This window comes from Lampetra fluviatilis, chromosome 44, assembly GCF_964198595.1.
Source record: "Lampetra fluviatilis chromosome 44, kcLamFluv1.1, whole genome shotgun sequence".
In the NCBI taxonomy this organism is placed as follows: domain Eukaryota; kingdom Metazoa; phylum Chordata; class Hyperoartia; order Petromyzontiformes; family Petromyzontidae; genus Lampetra; species Lampetra fluviatilis.
In genome coordinates this window covers 3,151,849-3,163,995 of record NC_136318.1, presented here as the reverse complement: position 1 = coordinate 3,163,995, position 12,147 = coordinate 3,151,849, and the positions used below count along the sequence as shown (strand labels likewise).

The 12,147-nt window shown below is 52.0% G+C and overlaps 1 protein-coding gene across 4 annotated transcripts in view; it reads right to left on the bottom strand.

Annotated features, from left to right (window-relative positions):
- The window catches only part of LOC144947236 (diphosphoinositol polyphosphate phosphohydrolase 1-like), a 41,717-nt gene extending 34,756 nt beyond the window's left edge, over nt 1–6,961 (bottom strand). Inside the window, exon 1 of one of the 4 annotated variants that reach the window (XM_078876451.1) lies at nt 6,342–6,961. In XM_078876451.1, coding sequence (XP_078732577.1) covers nt 6,342–6,437 — 96 coding nt within the window. In that variant the 5' untranslated portion in view covers nt 6,438–6,961. The remainder of the gene's footprint in view (nt 1–6,341) is intronic. The other 3 variants (XM_078876453.1, XM_078876450.1, XM_078876452.1) reach the window with 3 other exon arrangements.
- Between the last annotated feature and the right edge of the window lie 5,186 nt (nt 6,962–12,147).

Genomic DNA, 12,147 nt, shown 5'->3' with positions numbered 1-12,147 from the left:
GATTGACACGTGCCGGTGGGCAACCGTGCGAGAGACGTATCCAAGTTCTTCTCTCCCTCCAGGGCAGCACGTGCCCAGACCAACGCTTGCACACAATGTTGGCGAGGGATCATTTACAGCCACGTGGAGCGGCTTCGCTGACCGTGCGAATGTCGGGGTGGGTTACGCAGGCCCAAAGTGTCATACTAAGCACACAAACGTGGATCACGCTCGCATTCGTGCGCACACGCACCGACAACAACAACCATTCGCCACCAAGTGGCGGTGATGTCACCGCGGTGCTTGTGCCAGGCTAGGTGCACTTTGAGGCCACGTTAAGTGTCGAAGGCTCACTGGCAGGTCACGGAACAGACCCAGGTGCCATGGGTTGCCTGTGGTGGTGCTTTTAAATCCTTTATATTAAGTTCGCTTGCTTGCTTAGGACTGTGCAAATCTTTCGGTCGTTTTTTAACCCACTTCCCGTGATCCAATCGAGCTGACATTTTCCACACAGACTCGTTGTGCGTGACAATTAATGTTCGTGAAAAAGTTTTTCCAAAATTTTACACTTTTAAGGACAAAAATATTATATTTTATAACCGATTGTTTAATGCTGCCATGCAATCGTCTGACCGATAGGTGACAGCCATCTCAAGCCAGAGGACAAGAGGACTCTAGCCGCCACGCATATAAAGGATTTATAGTGAAAAACTTTGTTTTTACGGGTTATACTTGTTCTTTTTAATGCCGCTGCGGGATTCGACAGGACGTCCACCGCTCGTGCGCAGGGGCCAGGCGGCTACCCGGCGACGGAGTGAGCGGCTCGCGATTGGAACGAAGCGAGTTCATGTCCTGCTTTGGGGGTTGACGCGGCCCATCATCTCTCCTGCAAGGGTCGATAGAATGAGTGCCACTGTGCGGGGAAGTCAACAGTGGTTGTCCTGCGGATACGCTCGCCCCTGCCACGACTGTCGTGTGGAATTTACAACTCTGGCTTGGCTGCAAGCAGGAGATGAGCACCACCACAAAATTCATTTGAGCAGCAGGAGATCACTTTGAATTTTGATTGCGAGCGATGGCGATAGTTTGGGAAGGCCTTCAAACAGCAGTGGATGGTACATGGCAGAAGATGATGATGATGTGAGAAGCAAAATCTATTCTGGAGGTTGTTCAGTGTTGTTGCCCTGGCTCTAAAATAATCACCGTAGCAATGGAGGGGACCCGTGTTAAGGACTATTTTGTCTCAACCACACTGTGTTCAACCACCACACTGCACATCACAACAATGCTCTCTCACCCACTGACTCACCCACCACCTCACCTCTCTTTCTGCCTCTTCCGTCAACCGCTCCACTTTGTAATTCTCTCCCATCGTCTCTTATCCCCCAAGCACTTACAATAACCTTGCTCAGTTCAAGAAACATGCTGCGGCTCTTATCTAATACAACTTTGGGCCTGTGCTGAGCAACGGCGTTTCAAGTAAATAAGTAACAGTGTTGACTGTAACTCGGAACTAGTCACTCAACATGTATGCATGTATGTTGAACTTAATGTTGAACAGATCAGCACAGCAATTAATTATTGCATTTCTCCAGAGAAAAATGACAAAAATATACATCCACACAGACGAAAGACAAAGATCCGCTGTGTAGCCTACACAGGCTAATGTGGAAAGTGTTGTGAGAGCACCTATGAAGGCCAACATGGCACACATGCTGTGGTCAGCAACACGCCCGGCCGTCTTTGTCTCCCCAGTGCTGGTGTTTATATACACAACACCAGGTACTGATGTTGGTCGTGTGTGGGAATCGAACTCACGTAGCCGGGTTCGTAGCGCTCCCCACTCATACAATCAGTCGCACACTCACTCACACACTCAATCACACATGTACTCATACACTCAATGACATGCGCACATACTCGCACTCAATCACAGACGCTCACACATTCATACACTCACACTCACAAACAAAGATAAAAAAACAAAGATCCCCCATATAGCCTTAACAGACTGTAGGGGCAAGTGCTGTTAGCGAGCACCTATGAAGGCCGGAACGGTACACGAGGGGGTGGGTGGGCCAACACCACGCCCGACCGCCTTTGTCTCCCCAGTGGCAATATTTACACACCACACCAGGTACTCATTTGAGGCTGAGTCGACCTAGGGGAAGCCCGGGACCGGTTCAGATAATCGTCACTGGTGTTGGCCGTGAGCGGGAATCAAACCCGTGTCGCCGGGTTCATAGCGCAGCGCGCTAGCCGCTACACTACCGCTCCCAAACACACACACACTAACACACACACAGTTAAACATAACAATGACACATACAGGGACATAATTACGTTGAGGCATCATCAATATAAACTGGTCAATCCACTGCTGCATGAAGGCCTCCCCAAGCCACGGCTGTTGTTCCTGACCACGTGATGTAATATGGACATATATGATGACAGATACACAGACACGATTACATACTGACATACAGACAGAGACGACAGTGGCACATACACAGACACAGTGACACACGCCATGACACGTACATACACAGACAAAGACCTTCCCTGTATGGCCTTAAGCAGAGGTGTGGACTCGAGTCATGTGACTTGGACTCGAGTCAGACTCGAGTCATGAATTTGATGACTTGCGACTCGACTTGGACTTGCATAACAATGACTTTGTCCCACCTCTGGCCTTAAGAGACTGTTGGGGCAAGTGCTGTAAGCAAGTAGCAGCTATGAAGGCCGGCACGGCACACGAGGGGGTGGGTGGTCAGCACCACGCTCGGCCGCTTTGTCTCCCCAGTGGCGATGTTTACACACCGCACCAGGTACTCATTTGAGGCAGAGTTGACCTAGGGGAGGCCCAGGACCGGTTCAGATAATCGTCACTATTGTTGATTATTAGGGGGAATTGACCTTGGGTCGCCGTGTTCGTAGCGCAGCATGTTAACCGCTACACGACCGCTCCCCACATACCAACACGTTACAAAGAGAAAGATTTCCCGTATAGCCTTAACATACTGTAGGAGCAAGTGCTTTTAGCGAGCACCTGTGAAGGCCAGACCGGCACACCAAGGGTGGGTGGCAAGCACCACGTCCGGCCGCCTTTGTCTCCCCAGTGGCGATGCTTACACATTGCACCAGGTGCTCATTTGAGGCTGTACATACACAATTAAAAATGTATGTATGTATTTGAACTTCGTTCGTACTGTACGTAGCCAACCATGCTAATCAGAGGTGTGGGATAAGGACTACAAGTATTAGGTTAGGGTCAAGGCTGTAGGATTGAGGTGACTGGCTATATGTGCATTACAAGTTAGGGTCAGGGCTATAGGATTAGGGCTGTAGGGTTGACGTGGCTATATGTGCGTTACATGTTAGGGTTAGGGCTGTAGGGTTGCGGTTGCTGTATGTGCGTTACATGTTAGGCACACACACAGGAACGCATACCGACAAAGCAACACATGTTCAAACATCAATACCATTCCAGAATCTCACTCAGATCAGGAAGAACGCTGACGAACAATGCAGACGTCCAGAATAAACACCTCATTTGAGACCCAAACATCGCAACCACCTGGCGTTGACATTCCTCCTCAAACACACTGGCGGAACAATATTAACCCGCATCAGAACATTAACAGGCCGCTGAATGTCAAAATTAAAGACATTGGGGCCACACAATCAGAACTGTGGATCATACAGATGCCAGAGTGACCCAAACTGTGGACCATATTACTAAAACCACCATAGTCTGTGCACTCCTTCAACAGAGGAGGAGCGGCACAAACTCTCTCGTGGCCAGCAGACCTCGACATTGTCATCTGTAGCTCCTGAATAAATTGCTGCTGTACGCAAGAGGAGAACACCACAGATCACCCACGTAGCTGATGGGGCAAGTGATGCTATCACGAGCACCCCGATTACGGCCTAAATGGCACACGCGCAAGGTTGCGATGTGCCCCCCCCCACGACCGCCTTTGTCTCCCCAGCGCTGATATGCACACCAAGACCAATACCCGTCATTCGCAACTAAGTGGCGGTGACGTCACCACGGCTCCTGTGCCAGGCCAGGTGCACGTTGAGGCCACTTGAAGAGTTGAAAGCTCGCTGACATATGCATACTGACACGTGCACACACAAACACACAATGAAAGTTACACAAACAACCCAGTTTTCCCAAAAAAAACTGAGTAATAGACATCCATAGACTAAAGACTCATAGATTTCCATAGATATCCATGTGCTAAACTTAAGAAACCAATAGATTCAGAGACCCAAATGCTTAAACAGCTAACCAAACAAATACCCACAGATATACTCACGTAAATATATACTCATATGTTATATATCCCTATACTGTACTCAAATAGACCAACAGTCTTTCACAGAGTCAGACTTACACAAAGACCCTGTCATCATATAGATGCCCATTTGAGACTCACACAGAGAGACCCACAGACTCACAAGATATGCATAGGCTCACATACAGGCCCGTAGACTCGCATGCAATACAATGTGGAATGATTTCGCGTCTAAATGTGACGACAGTACACATCTTGAAGACGCTGGGCAGAAGCAGTGCGGACAGCTCTTATGTGGAACGATGCAGTCAACACAGCATATGAGGGTCTGTGCAAGAGTCGATCATTCACAGAGGCTGGCCATGTACTTGGAGCAGAGAACGCAGCCATGGTCAGCTGCTGCCGCCGAATTCTAAACTAAACACATTTTGGATTTAAAGCTTTCGTGACTGCAGGGATTCATATTCTTGGTTATTTCGGTAAAGTCCCGGAGAAGGGAAATAATAAAATAATAAAAATATAAAACAATAAAATTCTCACGACGTTTCGACTGCAACACAAGCAATCATCATCAGGTGTGAAATCCACAGCAAAGAAATTTTGAAAAAAGTAAAAAAAATTTAAAAAGTGCTGTGGATTTCACATTTGATGATGATTGCTTGTGTTGCAGTCTTTAATATTTTTATCATTTTATTATTTCCCTTCTACGCGACTTTACCGAAAGAACCAATAATATAAACACATTTTTTTTATTTTTTTACCAAGTAAGAAGGCCCACTGAGCTATATTGCTCTTTTTTTCAGATGCGACCTTGGCGATCACAAATGATGGGCTCAACGAATCGACTTATCATCTTGCGGGAATTTATAGCAGCCAAATACCCTAAACGCCGTGACGTTCATTCTAAATGTGGAGGGGCAATACCGGAGGACGCGCAGAAAAGAAATCCACGCGACCACGGGGAGAGAACTCGAGACACGCAAACTCCAAATAAAGACTTGATTCCTTGAAAAAGGTTTCTAATTGCCGCTTGAACATCTTATTGGCAGGAAGGGTAAACACTTATTCTTATTTTCTCATTCAAATATCAAGGGTGGCACAGTCGGGTTTTTTTTTTTACAATCGGGTTTAACAGTCTTTTTATATTAAACCCGATCATCTGAGATTGGGAGAAATCCGGTTTAATTGGTTCTAATTGCGGCATCCGAGAGGAACTTCTCAACGATGGGCTTCATCCATTCCAAGCGAAGGAACTCACTGGCGGCGCCCACGATTGTGGAGGAGAAGCTCCTCGTGTTCATCAAGACCAACCTGCCCGCCGCGTTCTACGACTACCCCGTGCCCGACGGCCCCCCCGAGTACGATAGCAGCAGCACCGACGAGGAAGCTGCCTAAGCCTTGGATCAGAGTTTCGTATTCATGGTTTAATTCCCCGAAATCGGGTTTAATTGTATTAAAGAAAAAACCTGATGCCTGCCGCTGGAAAAATAGTTTTTTTCCCACCCATGTCAAATACACAGCAGGCGTCAGGGTCGGGGGATGGAACCCACGACCTCCTTCCTTGCTGTACACCTGGCGAGGGAGTCAACATTTCGCCACCCCCTTCCACCCCACTCTCATTTCATCCGGACAACACGGAGCACCGCAGGCAAGGCAGACGTCTCTCATCCAGCAGTGGATTTTGACCACGGCTGCCCGCAGGGGGGGGGCGATGACGTCACCCCCCCCCCCACTGTGACGTCACCGCGCGTTCCCCCAAATGCCCCTTCGAAGTCTTCTCAGCACCCCCCCCCCACCACGGCACCGACCCACGACCTCCGCGGGTCGATAAAGCAAGGCGCAAGATTTAAGAATAAAGAAGCCACGACACGAAGAGAAGGGCGAGGGGAAAGGGGACCGGCACTCCGCCTCCTCATCCTCCTCCTCCTCGTGTAGTCACGTGGCCTCAAAGTGCACCTCGCCTGGCACAACACGCGCCGTGACGTTGCCACTACTTGGGTGGCTCATGGCGGGTGTTGTTGTTGTTGTGTTGTTGTTGTGTTTGCGTGTGAGGCTCACCTCCTGCTCAGACTCGCTCCTGAAGCACAAGCACGCGGCTCTCTTCCTGTAGCCGTCCCCGTCGAACGTCCGCGTCTGGTTGGGCTTGTATTTCATGGTCGGCGGCGGCGGCGGCGAATTTAGCAGCAGCAACAACAGCAACCACCACAACCCACACAACCCACCCTCTCCTCTCGTTAATTAACGAAGCGAATTAGCGTGGGTGCCCGTACGGCACCACCACCACCACCACCCTCTTCTCTCTCTTCGCCTCTCTCTCTCTTCAGCCTTTCGCCCGCCCCTGAGCCGCCCGCGAGCCCCCAAAGCGAAGCATCATAATGATAACGACGACGATGATGATGACGATGACAGCGAACGAGCTTAAATTAATCGACGGAATGCGGCGACGGCGAGAGATGGAAGCCCGAGGCGGCGGCGTTTACGAGCGCACACGGGGTCGGTGAGGTTCGTCTGGCGTGGGCTGTTGTACAGACACCGCTACCTCGACCACCACCGCCTCCGCCGCCTCCTCCTCAGCTCCCCGAGGCGCTCAGCTACCCAGGAGGCAGGGAGGGTGGTGAGTGGTAGGGTGGGTGCCCTCAGCGTGCGCGTGGTGGTGGTGGAGGGGGCGTGGTCGCGACGGGACACCACGTGACGCGCGCGAGGCCAATCAGGACGCGTACGTGCCAAAGGGGTGGGGGGGAGGACGCGGCGACGGGTGACGTCACGCGCGCAACGGGGGCCGTTGTGCGCGATGACGTCACTGCGCCTTGCTTGAGAAGCGCGCGTGACATCATGGAGGCTTGGATTAAGCGCGTGACGTCATCGCGACGTCACTTTGCGCGCGGGGTTGGATGACGTAACGCGCGTGCGGTGCAGCGCGGGGGACGTCAGAAATGGCACGGCGGTGTATATCGTGCGAAGTGACGTCACGGCGCACGGCGGTGTAGCGTGCGAGGTGACGTCATTTATGCGTAGGTTTGTGCGCGGTGACGTCATGACGCAAGGCGGTGGAGCGTGCGTGGCGTTGACGCTGCTCGTTGTTGTTGTGATGTTGTGTTGTTGTTGTGCTCTTGTTGTTGTCGCCGTGCCCTCTGGCTGCACCAACCCCCCCTCAACGCCGGGGAGGCCGTCACCCAGCAGTGGATTGACCATGGCTGATGATGAAACAGACGAAACGTCAAAGTCACGGCAGAGATTATAGCACGGCTGACTACGTACGGTGCGAAAGAAATCCTGCACACATACGCGAGAGGACAATGTTTCTGCAAATTACTTTATTTCCCGTCATGAAATCAAGCTGCAGCCATCGCATCCCGGGTTGGGTGGGGTGGGGAGGGGGGTTGGGTTGGGGGGGTTGGGTTGGTGGGGTGGGGAGGGGGTGGGGAGGGGGTGTGGGGAGGGGTGGAGAGGGGTGGGGAGGTGTAGGGAAGTGAGGAGGGGTAGGGAAGTGAGGAGGGGTGGGGAGGTGGGGGGGAGGGGTGGGGAGGGGAGGGGTGGGGAGGTGAGGGGTGGGGAGGTGAGGGGTGGGGAGGTGAGGGGTGGGGAGGTGAGGGGTGGGGTGGAGAGGTGAGGGGTGGGGAGGTGAGGGGTGGGGAGGTGAGGGGTGGGGTGGGGAGGTGAGGGGTGGGGTGGAGAGGTGTGGAGTGGGGTGGAGAGGTGAGGGGTGGGGTGGAGAGGTGAGGGGTGGGGAGGTGGGGGGGGAGGGGTGGGGAGGGGAGGGGTGGGGAGGTGAGGGGTGGGGAGGTGAGGGGTGGGGAGGTGAGGGGTGGGGTGGAGAGGTGAGGGGTGGGGTGGAGAGGTGAGGGGTGGGGAGGTGAGGGGTGGGGAGGTGAGGGGTGGGGTGGGGAGGTGAGGGGTGGGGTGGAGAGGTGTGGAGTGGGGTGGAGAGGTGAGGGGTGGGGTGGAGAGGTGAGGGGTGGGGAGGTGAGGGGTGGGGAGGTGAGGGGTGGGGTGGGGAGGTGAGGGGTGGGGTGGAGAGGTGAGGGGTGGGGAGGTGAGGGGTGGGGTGGAGAGGTGAGGGGTGGGGAGGTGAGGGGTGGGGTGGGGAGGTGAGGGGTGGGGTGGAGAGGTGAGGGGTGGGGAGGTGAGGGGTGGGGTGGGGAGGTGAGGGGTGGGGTGGGGAGGTGAGGGGTGGGGTGGAGAGGTGAGGGGTGGGGTGGAGAGGGGTGGGGAGGTGAGGGGTGGGGTGGGGAGGTGAGGGGTGGGGTGGGGAGGTGAGGGGTGGGGTGGGGAGGGGTGGGGTGGAGAGGTGAGGGGTGGGGTGGAGAGGTGAGGGGTGGGGTGGAGAGGTGAGGGGTGGGGTGGAGAGGTGAGGGGTGGGGAGGTGAGGGGTGGGGTGGGGAGGTGAGGGGTGGGGTGGGGAGGTGAGGGGTGGGGTGGGGAGGTGAGGGGTGGGGTGGAGAGGTGAGGGGTGGGGTGGAGAGGTGAGGGGTGGGGAGGGGTGGAGTGGGGTGGGAATCCTCCCGCTGCGGTCGACCTCGCGTCCCCAGCCCCCCACCCTGCCCCCCCCCCCTGCCCCACCTCACCCCCCCCCCGAGGAACGAGGGTGCCGCAACATCCCAAGACCACGACGAGGGTTCGCGCGTTCGGCCACGCAACGATCTGGACAACTTTCATTCGCGCCGCAGGACCCTCCACCACCGGGGGGGGGGGTAGGGGGGTGTCACACACGCACTTGAATTAACGGGAGGAGCGTTTTAGGGGCCGTCCATAAATGACGTCACGCGATTTTGGACGATTTTTGACCCCCCCCCCCCTTCGTCACAAAAAGTCAGACCCCTCCCCTCAAATATGACGTCACAAAGCTCTGCCCCGCACCCCCCCCCCCCCCAAATAAAACATGCTTCACATCGCTTTTAACTATTGTCATTGTAGTGCGTATTTAATGTGTCGCTGCACTCTGATGTTGTAGGAGAAAACATTTATTCAAAAGTCTATTTAATTAAGAAGAACGTGTTGTCTATATTTATTTAAAGTTGCGCATTTTTATGTGACGTCAAATTTCTCAACCCCCCCCTCGTCACACATCGTCACAAATGTCTGACACCCCCCCCCTAGGTGCGTGACGTCATTTATGAACGGCCCCAAAGGGTCGCGGTAAACGAACTGCTCAGTTTAGCTGCAAAACAAAAAAAATAAATATTTCTCCGACTCTACCAGCGAGAACGCGCCCGCAAAAAAACGATCATCATCGTTGGAGATAAACGCCCTCACACGTGGCAATTTAAGTTGCTTGCCCACGTCGGGTGTTGGTTGGACGTGTCTTCAACGTCACAAAGCGTGTGGCCCAGCTAACCACGTGGCCTTAACTCCCCCCTCCCCACAAAAAAAAACCATTAAAAAAAGAAAAATCGATGACGAATCGTAAAATCGTCGTTGCGAAAACCGACTCCGCGTAGAGTTCACGTCTCCAGCTGTGAGAAGGCGATTTCGCTCGGATCGGTGCTCTCTTCAATGCAAGGCCTCGCGGGGCCACAGCCGGCCCCTCGTGGCCTTGAGTGTAGGCCCTGACGTGGGCTCCCCCACCCCCCCCACGACAATTACTAAGAAGCCAAAAATGTGTCACGCGCGTGACGTCACTCCACATGAGGCCCCCCCTCATTAATAATCATGAGCGGGTGACGTCACTCCACATGAGGCCCCTCCTCATTAATAATCATGAGCGGGTGACGTCACTCCACATGCCGCACCTCTCGCCATCATTAATAATCATGAGCGGATGACGGGAGGCACCCCCCTTGATTAAAAATCATTATCGGGTGACGTCACTCCACACGGGGTACCCCCCCCCTCATTAATAATCATGAGCAGATGACGTCACTCCACATGGAGCTCCCCCCCCCCCATCAATCATTAGCCACTCATTTGGATACCCGCCCCCAAACCTCATTAATAATCATGAGCCGGTCAATATTTTCGTTTGAATATTTCAGATGGACTGCAATATTCACCCGTCCTTGGACGGGCTATATAGGCGAGAACACAAATAATGAAAATGTCAGGCAGGCAGGGTGGCAGCAGCCCTTGCGTTGATGTCTCACCGGCGAAAGTGGCACCCCACCCCCCCGTGTTCGCTCCCCTCTGAAAATGAGTGAAGAAACGCTGCTGCAGAATTGTCACTGCACGTGTAGCGGTGACGACGACGCCACCTGGCGAAACGTGATCGGATGGGGGGGCGGGCAAGACATCAACATGACTCTCGTCAACGGACCGGAGTTTCCCTGACACATGAAACGTGCGGACGTTTAAAAACATCGATGATAACGATAACGACGAAAATAAAACGTCGGTTTAACACGCAGGCTTTCGCGACCAATATCATCCATAATATGGTTTTTAAATCCTTTATATTAGGTTCGCTTGCTTGCTTGCGTGCTTGCGTACGACCGTGCAAATCTTTCGGTCGTTTTTTAACCCACTTCCCGTGATCCAATCGAGCTGACATTTTCCACACAGACTCGTTGTGCGTGACAATGAATTTTCGTGAAAAATTTTTCCCAAAATTTTACACTGTTAAGGGAAATTTTTTTAAATATTTAATTACCAATTGCTTAATGCTGGCAGACAATCATCTGACCCATAGGTGGCAGCCATCTCAAGCCAGAGGACGAGAGGACTCTAGCCGCCACGCATATAAAGGATTTATAGTGAAAAACTTTGTTTTTACGGGTTACATTTTTTTTTGTGTTAGACCCCGTATTTACGCGTGTAAACCGCAAGCGTAAACAGACCGCACGTGTCGCACAAAGCACGTGGCTTCACAGCGCTCCTGACCAAGGACTCTAAATTTTATGGGCGATCTGCAAACCGTGCACTGTGGTGCAAAACGTCACAGGTTTGGTCCCAAGGATGGTCAGGAAAATGCACGATCTCACCAAAACAAAAGAAAACCGATATTATGGAGAAAACTTATGCGACATTTCTACTCGAGGCGAAAAGTATTATTACATCAACGCTTGCATTAAAGCATCGTGTGTTTCGTGGATGCAAAGGACCATATTATTGGTTCTTTCGGTAAAGTCACGTAGATAGAATAAAAAAAATATATATATTTTATTATTTTCTATCGGAGTGACTTTACAGAAAGAACCAAGAACATGAATTCCTGCAGTCACGAAAGTTTGAAGTCAAAGTGCAAAGGACCATTTTGAGAATACGACACAAATCAGCAGACAGTTTGCCCCCCCTCCCACTCATATTGGTCCCTCCACAAAGATATATATTTTTTTACACATCACATCAGCCACATTAACTTCTGAATGCATCATTTTCAGCAACGCCGGTTGAACTCAAGCGAAGCTCTGGACCAGTTTCAACAAATTATTTTGGTCTTTCAGTAAAATCACGTAGATAGGCTCAAAATAAAATAACGAAAAACGACGACGTTTCGATCACAACACAAGCGGTCGTCATCTTGGTGACTTTACCGAATGACCCAAAGAATATGAATCCCTGCAGTCCAGAAAGCTTCAAGTCAGTTTCAGCATGCAGTGTCTCACCAACAGTCAGCCTTGCTCGAACTGATGCTGGTGAACTGCCAGATCTTCTTGGTTCTTTCGGTAAAGTCACGTAGAAGGGAACTAATAAAATAATAAAAATAAAACATAATAAAATACAATTCTCACGACGTTTCGGCCACAACGCAAGCAGCCGTCCTCAGGTGAAGAACAGGTCTGTCGGAAAGACAGCGTCACTTCTACGTGACTTTACCGAAAGAACCAAGAAGATGAATCCCTGCAGTAACGAAAGCTTGAAATCGAAATTGAACTGCCAGATGTTCATCGACAAAGGCGCCTCTCAGCTCGGTATGGTTTGCTAGATTAAC